The sequence below is a fragment of the Diaphorina citri genome, unplaced genomic scaffold (assembly GCF_000475195.1).
Source record: "Diaphorina citri unplaced genomic scaffold, Diaci psyllid genome assembly version 1.1 scaffold136, whole genome shotgun sequence".
In the NCBI taxonomy this organism is placed as follows: domain Eukaryota; kingdom Metazoa; phylum Arthropoda; class Insecta; order Hemiptera; family Psyllidae; genus Diaphorina; species Diaphorina citri.
Genome location: NW_007377573.1, coordinates 125,193 through 144,441, shown reverse-complemented (window position 1 = coordinate 144,441; position 19,249 = coordinate 125,193). Strand labels below are relative to the sequence as shown.

The following is a 19,249-nucleotide window of genomic DNA, read 5'->3' as shown; positions in this document are numbered from 1 at the left end:
TGCCCTATTTTTCCGGGAAAATTCCCACCCCACCTCTCCATTTTTTTTGGAAATTGACGCCTTTTCATAACTAGCCCATCAGTTTAGCAAAAACCGTATTCTCACCAAAAAACATTCCATCCACTCCAATGAGGAAGATAAGGCTGAACGTAGTAAGAGTGTCTCCTAGGTAGGGATTGTCGAAAATAATGTACATGACAACCATGAGCATAATGGTCTGCATGCCCAGGAATACAAACTGGACGAACAGGTGAGCCGTGGCGATCTCGATGAACTTCATTCCTGGAAACAGAAGACAAAGATATTGGCAAAGAGCAGTAGAACACATTGAGATAGAGAACGTAGATAATGTAGACATAAAATACATGGAAGACTCCGACATAGTACACAAAGATAGATTAATAAATAATAGAATAAAATTAGAAATATTAGAACTCATTGATGAAACAACTTGCACTTTTGATACCAAATAATCCAACGAACCCGTGGGAAGTTAAGACCAAAACTATTTAGAATGTATTCTAAGTTTCTAACCAAAACACCCAAACTAATAATAAAATTACCCATATCATAATCTATTAGATATCATTGATAATATCTATAAAATTAATAAAAACAGACTAATATAGGTCAAGAGAATAGTTAATGCCATTGGAGAGGTTTTCTGAGAGAGGTATGGGTACCAATATTGAAGACATCAAGGTGCCTAATCAGAGACTGGTAGGAACCAAAAATGCCAAGCCACATGAATATCGTAACGTAAACCAAAAAATAATTCCGACCGAGTTATTCAAGACGTGGCTTCACAATCAGATGGACTTGCCTTGAACAATGCAAGGTTCGAATAGCTGATACTCTGCATAGACCAAACCGACCGAGTTATTCAAGACGTGGCTTCACAATCAGATGGACTTGCCTTGAACAATGCAAGGTTCGAATAGCTGATACTCTGCATAGACACTAGATATCTTCGGAATAACAGATCCACGTGAAGTGGTGATTAAAAAAGGACTTGAGATCTTGTGAACAAGTAACAAAATCTGAAAAATTGAGGATGCAATTGAGAAGAAGAAGAAGAAGAAGAATAAGAAGAAAAAAAAGTAAAAAGACCTTCAACAAGTGATTAACATCGTTCAGGAAACCAACAAACCTACCTAAGACGAGAAAAAAAAGTCAATTTGGGATCCGGTTCAAATCTAAACTTATTTTGGTCTGATCTGTATTACCATGTACATATTATATGATTTGGCAATGGCATTGACACTAATTCTGGTGCCAGCCATCAGTGCAAGTGCAATACCTTCAACTTTCAGAGTAGCTTCACCCAATACTGAAGAAGTATTGAACTTTATTTTATTTAAATACCTATTTATGTTTATTTTTCGTTTTAGGTTTTGCCTACCTAATTATTTTTTTGTGACATTATGAGTTCTTCTTATCCTTGACATTACTCCTTGACTTCTTTTCAAAAGTGCAGTCTTTTTTTTTTTTGTAACTTCAATATCGATTTTCTTAATTTCTTTCCTTTATTGGTTTTATTAACTACGAATCTTTGTGTCTATATCATCTGCATCTCTTTCACTTTAAGTTCCATATTATACGTACTGATTATTCTACATCGTATGTCGTATGTGTTGTCAACTGATGTTTCTCAAAAGTTCAAGGAATCGTTATAAATAGAAATATTGCTGATTCCATTCAGGGTGTCAGCTTTTTTCAAGTGAGTTCGGAACTGCTAATCTTCGATGTACCACAATCATTTCACTGTGTATCCACGTATTAGCTAAGATGTGATCGAGATTGAAATACAAGAATAAAACAACTACAACTATTATTGGCACTAGAGAGGAAACAATGTGTAACCAGTAACCAATCTTCGATGTACCACAATCATTTCACTGTGTATCCACGTATTAGCTAAGATGTGATCGAGATTGAAATACAAGAATAAAACAACTATTATTGGCACTAGGGAGGAAACAATGTGTAACCAGTAACCACAATACAAATACAATATAAAACAATACACTCGGCGTCCTTAGCTGATGACTAAAGTTGTGTTTGTGTATTATCAAAGGAAATATCTACAAAGTTGTCAAATTCTTAAATAAAATAATGTACACTCGGCGTCCTTAGCTGATGACTAAAGTTGTGTTTGTGTATTATCAAAGGAAATATCTACAAAGTTGTCAAATTCTTAAATAAATTATGATAAATTCCATGTCTCAGCTGGGATTGAACCTGCACCCACTTGTTTACCAGGACAACACCTTGTCCACGATGTCACCAAGGCGGGTTTTTCCCTTCTCTTTAAAGGCACGGGCTCAGTAAATAAAGGACTTGTAGAGGTAATGGATTCAAATCAAGTGTTAAAAAATGTAGAAGAAAGAACAAACATGGAAAATTTGAATAAATTTAACATAATTATTGCGCGAGTTCTGACAGCAAACATGCTAATGTTAAGTAGCTACCCAGTAGGTGTAACCAATGTGTAGCAGCTACAATTGTAGCTACTAAAAAAAAACTACCAGTCTATATTTTCCTTGCTTTCTAGATCTGATAATTAATCTGATCCCACTTCTGACACCCATTTATTGTTCTAAGGCATTGTGGAAATGGACAACAATAGCCTGGATGAAAGACTGAACTGAACTTCTATGAGAATGAGAAGTTATTATTAAATACGAATACGAGAATATCTGTTTTGACACACACGTGGATTAGATTTAGTATAGGTACGCCCGACCATGGATAGTCAACCAAGTTACAAGGTGTACATAATTACATTGGGTACCCCACTACCCCACTTTATACGATAGTAAATTAGTAAATAGCTCTTATTTCTGGAGGGCCATAACCTGGATGAAAGACTGAACTGAACTTCTATGAGAATGAGAAGTTATTATTAAATACGAATACGAGAATATCTGTTTTGACACACACGTGGTTTAGATTTAGTATACGCCCGACCATGGATAGTCAACCAAGTTACAAGGTGTACATAATTACATCGGGTACCCCACTACCCCACTTTATACGGTAGTAAATTAGTAAATAGCTCTTATTTCTGGAGGGCCATAACATGTTTTCCAAAGTGGGCCAAGTTATGGACGATCAGTTTGCTTCCCTACTCAAGTGGGTCTCCTTGAACAGGAGTGGTCCAGCTAAAGCTAAAGTTGGGACGAGAATTTCATCTGGCCATTATACCTGGTTAAAATTAAACAAGTTTTTTCATCAACTTTTATTCATAGTTCTTTTTTTCTAATGTTTCAATGTTACAAACATAAAATAGCAGGCGCAGCATAATGGATGAAAGCTGGGTGATTGTTGCCGTAAATGGCGTCCTCCAGCTGAAACGTAAATAATGGAAAATATAATATTAAACGACCATTAAATATAAAATCAGTTGTAAACAGGACTCGAACCCCTTAAGTCATAGGAGTTCCAGGAGTTGAAGAACCCCCAGGACTTTGGGAATCTTGATGTTGAGAACATTGAGGTAGAGGAGAGACTGAGGATTGAATCAATTCACTCTAGCCAATATTGGATATTGCAAAACCGAAATACACTGGTTCGAAACCACCATCATACACAACAGGTAGTCTGACTATAATAGCTAAATGATATGATATTGTGATACACCTCAACGACCCTTCTCTCTTTATTAATTTTATTATTAAAGGGCAATTTTCTTTTTAAATGGGATAATTCACCTAGTTCAAAACCCTGGCCTACCTGAAATCATGATCCTCTCGATAAGACCGCCTTCCTTTTCCGACAAAATGGCGGCCCCGGTGTAGATGGCGGGTAGATAGAAAGCACATCTGAAAACAGGAAACACCATAAATAATATTCTGATAGATTCTGACGTGGATTTGTGAAGATTCATTCATCTTGAAAAGAAGAGCGCCAGCTGCACTAGTAACTTATACCTTCACAATATAAGTTACTGGTATTCTTCCATAAAATATAATATCTAATACAAAATATGAAAGTTTTAGAACATAAGTTTAAGGGTTTTACATTGTTTTCAAGTGGTAGGCCATTAAAGATTTTTGCTTTAACCCCTTGGTGACAGATGTAAGCTACAACTACAGTTTACATCTGTCACCAAAGGGTTAATAATTTACAAAATTTGCATAACAATATTTGTGCCAATGCTTTTAGAAAGAAATGAGTTCTTACGAAATATAGGTATAGAAGAATGGCACATAATTATGTACCTATAATTTTATTACGCAAGTCACATCAACAATATACATTATCATTATGATTTTTCTCACGTAGAGTGCCTAGGAAGGATTTTTTTTTCTTCTCTAGTACCTAGGCAGATGTCTAAGAAAAAAATTCTTAGAAAAGTCCCCGATGGCAGATATAAACTGCTGCACAAATTTTGTAAGCTGTTTATCATCTAACAATTCTAACGTGATTGTTGACTACTATGACATTATCCAATACAAGCTCCTTAGTACCAACTGCAACACGCATTGTCAATGTATTGTGCAACAGTAGGTACTTATGTAGGTATCTATTACACTTTGTTATGGATTATGTATTCATTAGGTATACGGTATTTGCCTAATGCCGCTTGCATGAAATTGTGTTACCTAGTGAGTCTTCCTTTACTACATTAGCATCAAAGCATTGTGTTACAATCATAGCCATATCTTTCAGAATCACGCTCAGAGTTTCACCTATATTTGAGAAACAGTTTTTCCGTCTTGCATGTCACGTAATATTTATGTATCCAGGTTCTCATTTGCTATCTGATGGAGAGGCTTCCTGCTGTCAGCTCACTGAGCATTCAGAGAACAAATTAGGTGTTTGTTTGTGTTTTAATTGCTCTGTCCTCTGAACACATTTTTACATGGTTTTACTTAACATGAGTAACATGAGATCTCTGTTGTTTGTCTGGGTCAAATCTTGTAACTAAATACTAAATTTAGAGCCACTTCTATCAGTCCGATTGATTTGAATTTTATATCACTTATGTCACCCAGATATGCCTTTTTTTTACCACAGAAAAATGAAAATCAATTAAGTAAATCTTACAAGTTACAGTAGGTAGGTAATGATATTTCCAAAAGTTTTTGCAAATAGTGGTCGCCACACTCCATGGTCAAAGGGGCCAGAGTAGTCCAGACCTCATTCATTCTTAACACGGAGGTTATCCAACAGTTATCTGAACAACAATTAATTATTTAGCGACTTTCCAAATAACCCCATACGCCCATACATCTTGTCTTGTGGTTCAAGGTAAGTTTTTACATTACTTTTCAGATAACTTACTTGACTTATCTATCCATGTGTCAATCATGCCTGACTCTACAACGCCGTCGTCTATTGATTGTCCCAAGTTGAGTCGTTCCGCCAAACTGATTGTGTAGTTCTCTGCAAAGTAGAGGAGACCCCAGGCAATGTTCTTGCTTACCGCCATCTTTCCGCTTTCGATGTCTGAAAACTCCACCTGAGGAAATAAACCAAAGAGTTGAAATATATGCCTGTCTGCAAAGTAGAGGAGACCCCAGGCAATGTTCTTGCTTACCGCCATCTTTCCGCTTTCGATGTCTGAAAACTCCACCTGAGGAAATACCAAAGAGTTGAAATATATGCCACATGATTATGTACCTATAATTACGCAAGTCACATCAACAATATACATTATCATTATGATTTTTCTCACGTAGAGTGCCTAGGAAGGACTTTTTTTTCTTCTCTAGTACCTAGGTAGATGTCTAAGAAAAAAATTCTTAGAAAAGTCCCCGATGGCAGATATACCTAAACTGCTGCACAAATTTTGTAAGCTGTTTATCTAATAATTCTAACGTGATTGTTGACTACTATGACATTATCCAATACAAGCTCCTTAGTACCAACCGCAACACGCATTGTCAATCTGTATTACTAAGCATATTGCATACTCATACTTACAAACATAAAATAGCAGGCGCAGCATAATGGATGAAAGCTGGGTGATTGTTGCCGTAAATGGCGTCCTCCAGCTGAAACGTAAATGATGGAAAATATAATATTAAACGACCATTAAATATAAAATCAGTTGTAAACAGGACTCAAACCCCTTAAATCCACACTTTGACTACATAGATTTTATTACTGATTAATAATTTATTGATTGTGATCAATATTTAGTATGGTCCATGGTCCATTGACCAAATTTAAAACATTCTTTTATTGACCCAAAAATGAAAAATGTGTAAATTTATCAATACAAAATATTCGAAAGACCTAGTAAGGATAGACTTGGTTTAGTTCTAAAGGTGGAAAAATCGAATTTTCTTTACGTAACAGGCAACGTGATGCGCGCAGTTCTTCCTTGTTTTGTGACGAAGAATAAGGACCTGTCCCGGTGTAAGATGAGCTGCTGAAATAATCAGGCACGATATGCTTTCACTCTCGCCAGAGAATCCGTTGCTCTCTCTACTGGCAATGTGAGTAGCAGTGCACTGCGCTGACATAGCCTCGGGAAGTTTTCCTCGGATGAACTGAAAAAGTCTAGTTTATTATTGAAAGGTTCACTCAGAGGCTCAGGTGTAGGGACAAACAGCCCTAAAGAATGGTTTGAGCTTCTACTAATCTAAAAAAGCATTCAGAGAACAAATTAGGTGTTTGTTTGTGTTTTAATTGCTCTGTCCTCTGAACACATTTTTACATGGTTTTACTTAACATGAGATCTCTGTTGTTTGTCTGGGTCAAATCTTGTAACTAAATTTAGAGTCACTTCTATTAGTCCGATTGATTTGAATTTTATATCAGTTATGTCACCTAGGTATGCCTTTTTTTACGACAGAAAAATGAAATATTTCCAAAAGTTTTTGCAAATAGTCGTCGCCACACTCCATGGTCAAAGGGTCCAGAGTAGTCCAGACCTCATTCATTCTTAACACGGAGGTTATCCAACAGTTATCTGAACAACAATTAATTATTTAGCGACTTTCCAAATAACCCCATACGCCCATACATCTTGTCTTGTGGTTCAAGGTAAGTTTTTACATTACTTTTCAGATAACTTACTTGACTTATCTATCCATGTGTCAATCATGCCTGACTCTACAACGCCGTCGTCTATTGATTGTCCCAAGTTGAGTCGTTCCGCCAAACTGATTGTGTAGTTCTCTGCAAAGTAGAGGAGACCCCAGGCAATGTTCTTGCTTACCGCCATCTTTCCGCTTTCGATGTCTGAAAACTCCACCTGAGGAAATACCAAAGAGTTGAAATATATGCCTGAAGATGGCTACAGGCAATATACGACCAGCTACTCATGACAGGTACAGGTACAGCTGATCAGGTCTGCCTGTCAAGTCTACCTGATGAGCATACACAAAATCAGGTATCAGGTAGACCTAATAGGTGGACCTCATCAGGTAGTTATATCTGTCAGGTATATCTGAAGATGGCTACAGACAATCTAGCATGCATTGAAGCAGCAAGCTTGATCATCTGTAGCCCTTTTCAAGCTGTGTCCACACATAGTCGCCCTCGTTGATCGCTGGTCGATCGACGTCAACTGAAACCGTACACTGCCTCGACAACACCTCGTCGATCGATCCACGTCCATCGACGAGGTCGACTATGTGTGGATGTGGACATGGCTTAAGGCATTTTTTATGAAGGGGCACAGTACGTCGTGCCTCGAATGAAGGAAATAATAGACACATAACACTTTGAAATGGGGCATTCAACGCTTTTCAGCACTGGCGAACCTATGAATGTATTACGGATAGGTCATTACATAACTCTAGCACCGCGTTCTCATAACAATGGCCACGACAATGCTCGTTACAGTTTTATGCCTCAGGAAGTAGCCAGAAGCCAGCCCGAGGCAAATGCGAGCGAGATTTTCCTCTAATTCTTTACGTATATGTAAATTTATCAATACAAAATATTCGAAAGACCTAGTAAGGATAGACTTGGTTTAGTTCTAAAGGTGGAAAAATCGAATTCAATTGCCTAATAAAATTCTTATTTGATTAAGTTGACTTACTTGCAGAGGAATATTGGCTAACTTCTTGTTGAGCTGACAAAGTTCCAGGGCATCCTCCAGCGCCTCCACCAGACTTTCTACAATATCATGATGTACTAGACGACCTATGTATTGATCTGGAAAACAAACAAAATAAAATAAAAAATAAAACAAAACAAAAAATAAAATAAAATAAACATACAAATTAAATAAATTCGCACTCCTTGGTAGTTAGTACAACTCAAATAACTTTTCAGAACACCTGCCCACATCAAGATAGTTTTTGTTTTGGCTTTTATAGTAAGAATCCCGGATGGTGTCTTCCTAAATTCATTGTTCTTTACGTAACAGGCAACGTGATGCGCGCAGTTCTTCCTTGTTTTGTGACGAAGAATAAGGACCTGTCCCGGTGTAAGATGAGCTGGTGAAATAATCAGGCACGATATGCTTTCACTCTCGCCAGAGAATCCGTTGCTCTCTCTACTGGCAATGTGAGTAGCAGTCTAGCAGTGCACTGCGCTGACATAGCCTCGGGAAGTTTTCCTCGGATGAACTGAAAAAGTCTAGTTTATTATTGAAAGGCTCACTCAGAGGCTCAGGTGTAGGGACAAACAGCCCTAAAGAATGGTTTGAGCTTCTACGAATCTAAAAAAATATTGAAAAGCAGAGCAGTTGAGTATATAATTAGGTTCCTTGTGAGCACCTTAGATACAAATCAACATAAAATTTATTGGAATGTAGGCATTCAATATTAGAATTCCTGTGTACTTGTAATAGTCGACCAGGGATCAACCAAGTTCCAAGTTTGAGAATATTGCAAGAAGGATAACACAAGACGTAATAGGGTTTTCTTAAAACTTGTGTACCTACTCAAATTGTTTCCCGTTCAGTGATTTTTGCCAGTTAAGCAGTTGATCTAATAGATCATGTAGTCTTTTTCGGAATCCTTACCGAAAACAGGTATGTTTTGACTGTGCATTTCATCAGAATCTCTTGGTGATTAAAAAACAAGGAATGTACCTATTTGGTTTTTGAGACATTACAAGATCATTAAGGAAAACGGGAGCAAACAATGTGATGTGCTCTCAAGTGCTAGATATTTCCCATATTGTAGTGGTAACTATGCATGAAATTCTAATTTATTACGTCCTCCGAAGTACCACCATTTCTTTCAAATCCACTCTCGTCTTCGTTAGAGTCGCGTGTTTCGTCTTCCACTAACCATCGTGCTTCTGTTTTTACGTGAACTGCCACCAGTTTTTTTATCTTTTGCGTCAACATCGTTCCGCTCGTAAACATTCTCATTTCGTCTTCTAAGTGCACTAGATCTCTCAATTTGTTGTTCAATTGTTTGGATAACATTTTTACCACATTGGAACATTTCAAAGTTCTAACAGTGGAACATTAATAAAGTTTAAACAGTGTTCACAATGATATAAAGATAACAAAGTGCATGTGAAAGTTCTCTTCTGCGATTTTATCTGTTTTCAAGTGGTTATAAATTTGATTGTTTGGATCTTCACACTTGATTGTTTCCAAGTAAGTTACATTTGTATTATTTTGTTGGTTTTACCTGTGTTTAAATTGTTTATTTGATCTGTAAACAAGAGCTAAACAAGTTGACTATTTTTATGCTTACATAGCCCTACGACGGTATCCTATCCTATTTAATACAAATTCAGTTCGTAGAGGAATTCTCTTGCTTCTAGTAAGTAAAGTTTTCAGTGGATTTCCAAAGTCTGGTAGAATGTCAAGGCTTACCTCAGAGCTCCAACGATTTTGTTGGCTGGTGGTAGTTCTAGGAGTTTCAATATTTCTTTAGATCTTTTGAGTTTATTTCCGTTTTCTGAATTACCAAACTGCTGCTTTTACATCTTTAATTATACAGGCAGTGTAGATGATGGATACTTTGAAATTACGTCTTAGGTACTAATTTAAGTATGACTGTTTACAAAAACCTTTGTTTATGACTTTTCCGTGCCCGCAGGTTGAGGAAATGTTGAATATCGATAAAACTTTCACTTTGACTGAAGGGAAATTGCAATAATATTTATTTAATATATGCCTGAAGATGGCTACAGGCAATATACGACCAGCTACTCATGACAGGTACAGGTACAGCTGATCAGGTCTGCCTGTCAAGTCTACCTGATGAGCATACACAAAATCAGGTATCAGGTAGACCTAATAGGTGGACCTCATCAGGTAGTTATATCTGTCAGGTATATCTGAAGATGGCTACAGACAATCTAGCATGCATTGAAGCAGCAAGCTTGATCATCTGTAGCCCTTTTCAAGCTGTGTCCACACATAGTCGCCCTCGTTGATCGCTGGTCGATCGACGTCAACTGAAACCGTACACTGCCTCGACAACACCTCGTCGATCGATCCACGTCCATCGACGAGGTCGACTATGTGTGGATGTGGACATGGCTTAAGGCATTTTTTATGAAGGGCCACAGTACGTCGTGCCTCGAATGAAGGAAATAATAGATACATAACATTTTGAAATGGGGCATTCAACGCTTTTCAGCACTGGCGAACCTATGAATGTATTACGGATAGGTCATACACAATTTTTCACAAAAAAAACAATCAACCACTTTTTCTGAAATTTACGAGAACTGAGCGTACAAATTCAAATTTTTGCGCCTCACACGGGTCCGACATAATGTAAACAAGAAAAATCCCCCCCAAAAAAATCTTTTTTGTTCAAAATAAATTCGTGAGATGGCGCCACATTTTATATTCAATGATGGGAAAAGTTACCCCTATATGGGCAATCTATCCCCCTACGACGTGATATTTGCATTCGTTCAATGTGGAAATGTTGGAATGTCTCTATTGTTTTATTTGTTTTTACTTTCATGCTTTCTATATCTGCAGTTAAACTCACTGAACAACTTCATTGGATATTCTGAAGCATTTCTTCAAGATTAAACGGTTCGGATGATGGAAACAATGTTACAGTTCCACCGTGAATATTACGTTGAGTTTATTTCCGTTTTCTGAATTACCAAACTGCTGCTTTTACATCTTTAATTATACAGGCAGTGTAGATGATGGATACTTTGAAAACAACTTACGTCTTAGGTACTAATTTAAGTATGACTGTTTACAAAAACCTTTGTTTATGACGTTTCCGTGCCGCAGGGCATCCTCCAGCGCCTCCACCAGACTTTCTACAATATCATGATGTACTAGACGACCTATGTATTGATCTGGAAAACAAACAAAAAATAAAATAAATATTGAAATTAAATAAATTCCCAATAAAAGCTCCTTGGTAGTTAGTACAACTCAAATAACTTTTTAGAACACCTGCCCACATCAAGATAGTTTTTGTTTTGGCTTTTATAGTAAGATTCCCGGATGGTGTCTTCCTAAATACAGTGTTAAAGAGCCTTGTCAAATGTTACATTTTTCTAATTTGCAATATCCTCGTTAATGATTGGTCTTCCAGCTATGGGCAGACAAGTGGATGTCAGAAAACAATGTGGCAAACAAATTATGCAGAAACCGCCACATTTCCTTCATTCTAACGTTCTTCAAATTGCACTCCTGACGAAAGCGAACTGTAGGAAAGAAATCATTATAACACGATTAATTTACCTAATCGTGCAATTGATCACTGCATACAAAACAAGAAAGGAAAAGTGATGATTAGGTACTCAGACGCTGTCACTTGTGATTTGTTCGGTTCCAAGTGACATCACACTAATCAGGAGTAATCAGGTAATTCCAATGATCAACCTGCTCTGTACCAGTGTCTGTAAAAGGGTCGATAAATCATAAATTGTATAAATATCTGCTGCTCAAATATCTACTCAAAAATTGTATAAAAAAATCGCCAATCCTGAATAAATCTCTGAGAATAGTAAACTTAGACCATCACGAGAATAACTTACAGGAGATAGCAATGAAAAGTTTGATTAGCTAGATAACTTTTGTAGTAATCACCTTCTGAACACAACCTTACGAGTAGAAGGATGATATAAGTAGTATAACTGGTCAGAAACTTGAAAAATTCTCTACAAATGCTCAATACAGAGACATTGAGAATTTTACAAAGAGAAGAAAGAACTGGACTACGAATACCTGACGAAAAATATAATCTTGGTTTGGAAGAGGACATAGACAAGGAAAGCATTATTATATCTTGACTTATTTCATTTACGCACCACAACAATTTAATCAAACCAGTGCAGGATAATGCTAAAAAGAATGATTTTAGTTAGGTACCTACTTACATAATTCAGAAATTCAGAACTCTAGCGTATTTTGCAAATGAGGTACCGAGGATGTAACTGTGTTGTACACTGATGTCTAAAAAGAAATTACGAGGGGTCATTCAATGAGTGCTTGCCGGAATTAAGGTAGAATTTTTCAGGAATCAGATGACCTACGAAACAAAAATGAAATAGACTGCTTACAACTAGCTGTAAATGAAGTTCGAAAAGTTATGCTTCCAAATATACGAAGTGAAAATGACACAAATGTTGTTACCTATCAGAATTAAAAGGTGTAATCCCGAATTTTAAAACGGAATTCAGGGAAACTTAAAACTCTAAACATCTTTTATAACTCTTCATCTTACTTTCTCATTTCGACACTGGAATTTTTGGTGATAGTTTCTGGAAAATGGTGCCCGAATTTTAAAACGGAATTCAGGGAAACTTAAAACTCTAAACATCTTTTATAACTCTTCATCTTACTTTCTCATTTCGACACTGGAGTTTTTGGTGATAGTTTCTGGAAAATGGTCGACAGACAATTTCCTCCGAATGCCTCTATATTACCACTGCGCTGATTGATTTGATTTGCATGTTTAATGAATCGCTTACCAGAAGATCTTCATCTTACGCTTCAACAAGTCCTGTTCGTTTTCATTTTCACAAAGTTCCGTAGATTGTCAGGTGGAATGGTTTCCATATAGGGTTGTTCATGTTTACGATGATTTTTTTTTTAGATTATACATATCAAGTTTTTTTTAGCTATCTACCTTAAAACCAATTTTAACTTTGCAAGCTGCTGAAAGCTGTGAAGTATTAGAAATTCAGAATAGCTTTTCATGGGATCCACAGCTAAAATTTTTTCTAATTAAGTATAAATCGTTGAGATGGCTCAGATGGCGAGATTAGATACCTATCTAATATGCCGTGATTCTCATCTAGTTCTTTCATAGGCTACCCTGTAGCTAACGAATGGTATTTGCATTCGTTCAATGTGGAAATGTTGGAATGTCTCTATTGTTTTATTTGTTTTTACTTTCATGCTTTCTATATCTGCAGTTTAACTCACTGAACAACTTCATTGGATATTCTGAAGCATTTCTTCAAGATTAAACGGTTCAATATTGACAGTTGTGTGCAGCAAGTAGACTAGACGGAGATTGTTCTGCCAATAGTGCACCGTCTCTCATCAGTCCTATCTGGAAAATAAAATTTGAAGGAAAAGGAAGGTTTACTGTATGGTAACCAAGAAATCAAAATCGAGAACTACCAGAGAGAGCACACATTGAATCTTTTAGAAATTCCAAATTCCAATACATATGACAAAGGAGTCAAAAATCATCAAACCAAACCGCAAACCAACTAAGGAACTCTCTTCATAGAGACATAAAAGACTCATAAAAGTCCAAGAACATTCAAGGACTGAGAAAAAGAGTATATTTGGGATAGAAAAGATAAAGAGGTATGTTGGATAGGGAGTTTTCTTCTGCTAAAAATAAAACAAACCAGAACTTTCTTGAAAGAAACCAGACTTTTCTTAAAAGAAAGTTCTGGTTTATATTTATTTTGCTTAAAAAGATTGGTACACATCACGAAAAGATGTAGGTATGTACCTACATTTTCTTCTTCTTTCAAAAAGGGTCAATTTATAAATGTCAGCAAAAAGTGGACAAACTTCAGTTTTATACGAAACATTGAATGATCTATACTATAACATTCGTTTGAATGATCTAATGTTATCTTGGAGTCTGCCTTGTAAGAGCTAGGTCGCGGATTTTATCCTAAACAGATAAAGTTCGTTCTCGGAACGGCTGGCTTTCCTCCTATCCTGTCTTCCTTCTCTCCTCGCTTTAGGGACAATAAGATCTTAGCAGTTACAATTCCCTCTGTCAAACTTCTTAAAAAAAGCAAAAGATTGTAAATACCTATTATTGTTAATTTATTATGCAACACTTCTATATTTATTTTGCTTAAAAAGATTGGTACACATCACGAAAAGATGTAGGTATGTACCTACATTTTCTTCTTCTTTCAAAAAGGGTCAACTTATAAATGTCAGCAAAAAGTGGACAAACTTCAGTTTTATACGAAACATTGAATGATCTATTCTATAACATTCGTTTAAATGATCTAAAGTTATCTTGGAGTCTGCCTTGTAAGAGCTAGGTCGCGGATTTTATCCTAAACAGATGAGGTTCGTTCTCGGAACGGCTGGTTTTCTCCTATCCTGTCTTCCTTCTCTCTTCGCTTTTGGGACGATAAGACCTTAGCAGTTACAATTCCCTCTGTCTAACTTCTTAAAAAAAAGCAAACAATTGTAAATACCTCTATTATTAATTTATTGTGCAACAATTGTAAATACCTCTATTATTAATCTATTGTGCAAATATTGACAGTTGTGTGCAGCAAGTAGACTAGACGGAGATTGTTCTGCCAATAGTGCACCGTCTCTCATCAGTCCTATCTGGAAAATACAATTGAAGGAAAAGAAAGGTTTACTGTATGGTAACCAAGAAATCAAAATTGAGGACTACCAGAGAGAGCACACATTGAATCTTTTAGAAATTCCAATACATATGACAAAGGAGTCAACAATCCTCAAACCAAACCGCAAACCAACTAAGGAACTCTCTTCATAGAGACATAAAAGACTCATAAAAGTCCAAGAATATTCAAGGACTGAGAAAAAGAGTATATTTGGGATAGAAAAGATAAACAGGTATGATGGATAGGGAGTTCTCTTCTGCTAAAAATAAAACAAACCAGAACTTTCTTAAAAGAAACCAGACTTTTCTTAAAAGAAAGTTTTGGTTAGTTTCTACTTACATTGTGGGCTCCTTTAGCTTCTTCAATATAATGAGTAGTGATGATGATGGTTTTGCCATTGAGGGCCATTTCTTTGAGACGATCCCAAATGATTTGACTTAGAATGGGGTCAAGTCCAACGGTGGGTTCATCCAGGATGAGAAGTTTGGGATTGTGTAGCAGGGACACTGCAAATGAGATCCTCCTCTGTTGTCCTCCACTGGAATGGAAAGGAACTTTGTGTCATTTGAAATGAGGAGAGCGAAAGTCAAATTGAAAGAACTTGATTATTAAGTAGAGTGTTAGAGCTCCTCCCCGCCAAGTGAAGAAAGTTTGACAGCGTTATGTATTTACTAGCTTAAGTTGGTAGCTTGGTACCCATCTCATCTATGAAGAACCGAAAAAAAGATTAATAGAACTAAGAAACAGACAAAATAAAAGTATCCTATCCTATTTAATACAAATTCAGTTCGTAGAGGAATTCTCTTGCTTCTAGTAAAGTTTTCAGTGGATTTCCAAAGTCTGGTAGAATGTCAAGGCTTACCTCAGAGCTCCAACGATTTTTTTGGCTGGTGGTAGTTCTAGGAGTTTCAATATTTCTTTGGACCTGGTTTCGATCTGGTCATCTGTCATATCGAACATGTAGCCATAGTAACGAAATGTTTCTCTGATGGAAAGCTCACCATGAAGTGCCAATTCCTGAGGATAAAGTAATTGTTATCATTACAATTCACGTTCAAATTTATTGATTTGATTGTTGAAGAATTGGTTTGGACAGTCTTTTATTACACCCTTTGGTTTGAACGGTCTATTTGTTTATTTGTTTCCTCTATTACATTTTGTTCTGACTTTCTTTTAGGTTGCAGGGTTTTCTTGGAGGAGGTCTTCCAACAAAACACTATAATTTCCAAAATATTGTAAATTATAAACCATTTAGGTACCTATAGGTATGTTATATTTTAAAACACTGTCTTTTTACACTTTTTACCTTTTATTGATATTTTGTGTATTTTCTTACGTACCTGTGGCATGTATCCGATGTCTGAAATTTGTCTAAAGCTAAGCTTAATGGTTCCTGCATCCAATGTATTTCTACCAACAATGCAATTGAGTAAGGTCGTCTTCCCACAGCCGCTGGGACCCAATAGTCCATATCTGAAGAAAATAAATGACCAATTATAAAATTTAACAGAATAGAAGTAGAAAATCTTGCCTTTCGACTTCGAATGTCTTACCCATACTACTCGTACTCTGTTCTTTCGTTAATGCTGTCCGTCCAAATATGAACAGGGTTGAAAATTTTATTATTTGGACTCCTTTAGGAAAATCTTGCCTTTCGACTTCGAATGTCTTACCCATACTACTCGTACTCTGTTCTTTCGTCAATGCTGTCCGTCCAAATATGAACATCGTTATGATTATGAACATTGAATACTTATTGGTTGCCTCTCCAAATTTAATGTAGGGAAAACAATAATAACTATAATATTAACGCTACAAAGGGTTGAAAATTTTATTTTTTGGACTCCTTTATTATAGGTTTCTACTTACATTTTGTTTTCCGGCACATTGAGGTTGAGTCCTTTCAGAACTACATGGTTGCCTATTTTCTTGTAAGCAGAAGTGACAGCTACTGAGTGTTTGACCTCTATAATTTCTGGATCGATTCTCTTGATGGAAATTTTTCTCATCCTGGAAAATGTTTTACTCAAATTAAATACTGCATCATTAATAGTCCTCTAACGCAGCCGCGGATCCGTAAGTGACAAACTATTTGAAGAAGAATGAAAGAAAGAAGATGATAATAAATTTGAGATATGACAGAAAACGTTAGAAAAGGAATTGTTGGAAATTTAAACTGTGTCAAATAAATTAACAAAAATAATGATTTTAATAAAAATATTGATAGTGATAAGGTACAAGAAAGTATATCAGAAGAAAATACCAAAAAAACCTAAATGACATTTTGATAGAAACCAATAACGAAAAAACGGGTAGGTATAAAAATCAAAAGCTTTAAATATCTGATCTAAAACATCTGCTACAGTTAGAAAAGTTGAGGTTTCAGTCATGACTTCAAAAGTTTTTGGTGCTCATTGAAGAAGAAATAACAAAAGAATAGTTAGATTTGAAAGAGAAGCAAAAATGAGAAACGGTCTTCTCCACTGGTTGAGTGACTTCATAATATGATTGACAATAGCACCGTAACGTAATGAGATTACGTTGTTTTGGGTCATTATTTTTATGTACCAAAGAATAGTTAGATTTGAAAGAGAAGCAAAAATGAGAAACGGTCTTCTCCACTGGTTGAGTGACTTCATAATATGATTGACAATAGCAACGTAACGTAATGAGATTACGTTGTTTTGGGTCATTATTTTTATGTACCATTTTGTGTACAATTCTTTCTTTTCCTTTGTTGAAAACATTATCGCTATCTTACTCAATCCAACTATTGCCTATTACCTACTCACGGTAAGGCAAGGTCGTGCCTAGGAGAATTTCAGGCCGATAAGTTCAATCGTTTTTCCAGAACTATCTACTTAGGTACAACTCAAAAGAATAGGTATCTGGATATACCCGTTTTTTCGTTATTGGTTTCTATCAAAATGTCATTTAGGTTTTTTTGGTATTTTCTTCTGATATACTTTCTTGTACCTTATCACTATCAATATTTTTATTAAAATCATTATTTTTGTTAATTTATTTGACACAGTTTAAATTTCCAACAATTCCTTTTCTAACGTTTTCTGTCACATCTCAAATTTATTATCATCTTCTTTCTTTCTTTCTTCTTCAAATAGTTTGTCACTTACGGATCCGCGGCTGCGTTAGAGGACTATTAATGATGCAGTATTTAATTTGAGTAAAACATTAGACAAAGAGCAGGACGAAAAGAAAAGAGAAGAAAAGGTGGAAGAAGAACTGGCTGGACTAATGATGATTTTACTTTCACTACAATATTTTGTTCCTATATTTTTGCTCACTCTTTGCTAACACATCTGAGAACATTGCACCAAAAAGAACTTGAAGTAATAATAAGTGACCAAAAACATTGCAACAAGACTTCAAGAACCCCTGACACTTGTTCTTGAAAACATGCATGTAAAGTATTCATGACTAATTTGATATTTGTTTAGAGATCAGAAACAATTGGGACCATCTTCTGAAAGATCTATCTAGTGCCCATAAATAATTCATATCATTTAAAGAAAATATTCTACTTCCTAAGAACTTAGATGTACAAACATAAAAAGAGTCAAGCAACCATACATGATTCATACAGAAAATGTCACAGGTGACTTTTTAATACTATGACATTTTATATATATTTTACAGAAATGCTTATGATTTGCCCGAGTTTTATAAATGTTATCTATTCTTTGAGAAATGTGTCCTTCCTAAGAAGCAATGTGCTGGTCTTCAAGCAAGCATTCCTGTCCATCTGATACAAATTAAACAATTGAATTTACCTTCTCTTTTAAAATCTTTGGTCTGTTAAAATAAACGTAATGGTTGTAATACTTAACAAAACAAACATTATGTCTATTACTGGAGCAGTCGTAAACTGTTACTTCATTCAGGTTGAAGCTTTGAGTCGTCAGTTCTGGACCAAGTTTCGCACAGGTGTTTTTTCAAATTTGAAATTCTCAGTGAACTTTTTTTGGCTTCACTAAAGTGTGCTGAGCAAATTTTCGAGTTGTGTTTTTTTGAAACTTGTGACAAATTCTGAATACCTAGACTGTTAAAAGATTGGTGAAGGTTTCATTATTAATTTGGTGGTAATTTTTTGTATTTTCATTAGAAATGTAAGTTTTTCAATCACCATAATTATTAATTCTGTAATTCAAATGTTCATTTTCAAAAATAATAATGTCCATGTACCTAATAATTTCAGAAATAATAATGAAATGAGCTCAATTAGAAAAGTTTTCTCAGTAACAATCAATTTAAATACATACAGGTACCTATATTTCCAAAATCTAATTTAATTTCTTTTCTGTTCCATTTTGTTTCAGTAGTGTTCGCTCAAAGGCTCTGGCATGAGTGTCGTCCCTCATGACTGCCTTGGACATTTTCGGATTCATCTGTCTTCTCGTCCCACACAGGTCCAGGTATACTTTTAATAACTGAAGAATAAAATTAGTACTATTAGTAGGGAAAGTCGAAACAGAGTAGATGAAATATAAAGATTTTGGAGGATGTCAATCTCATTACAAATGTCTGAGTT

At 35.7% G+C, this 19,249-nt stretch overlaps 1 protein-coding gene across 1 annotated transcript in view; it reads right to left on the bottom strand.

Annotated features, from left to right (window-relative positions):
• The window catches only part of LOC103504866 (ABC transporter G family member 20), a 33,830-nt gene that overhangs the window by 6,150 nt on the left and 8,431 nt on the right, over window positions 1-19,249 (bottom strand). Inside the window, exons 2-12 of the mRNA XM_026820306.1 lie at window positions 16,570-16,710; window positions 16,041-16,173; window positions 15,563-15,717; window positions 15,040-15,238; window positions 14,576-14,677; window positions 13,343-13,412; window positions 11,107-11,202; window positions 8,003-8,118; window positions 5,932-6,002; window positions 3,736-3,824; window positions 106-282 (exon numbers count right to left, since the gene is read on the bottom strand). Coding sequence (XP_026676107.1) covers window positions 106-282; window positions 3,736-3,824; window positions 5,932-6,002; window positions 8,003-8,118; window positions 11,107-11,202; window positions 13,343-13,412; window positions 14,576-14,677; window positions 15,040-15,238; window positions 15,563-15,717; window positions 16,041-16,173; window positions 16,570-16,709 — 1,348 coding nt within the window. The 5' untranslated portion in view covers window position 16,710. The remainder of the gene's footprint in view (window positions 1-105; window positions 283-3,735; window positions 3,825-5,931; window positions 6,003-8,002; window positions 8,119-11,106; window positions 11,203-13,342; window positions 13,413-14,575; window positions 14,678-15,039; window positions 15,239-15,562; window positions 15,718-16,040; window positions 16,174-16,569; window positions 16,711-19,249) is intronic.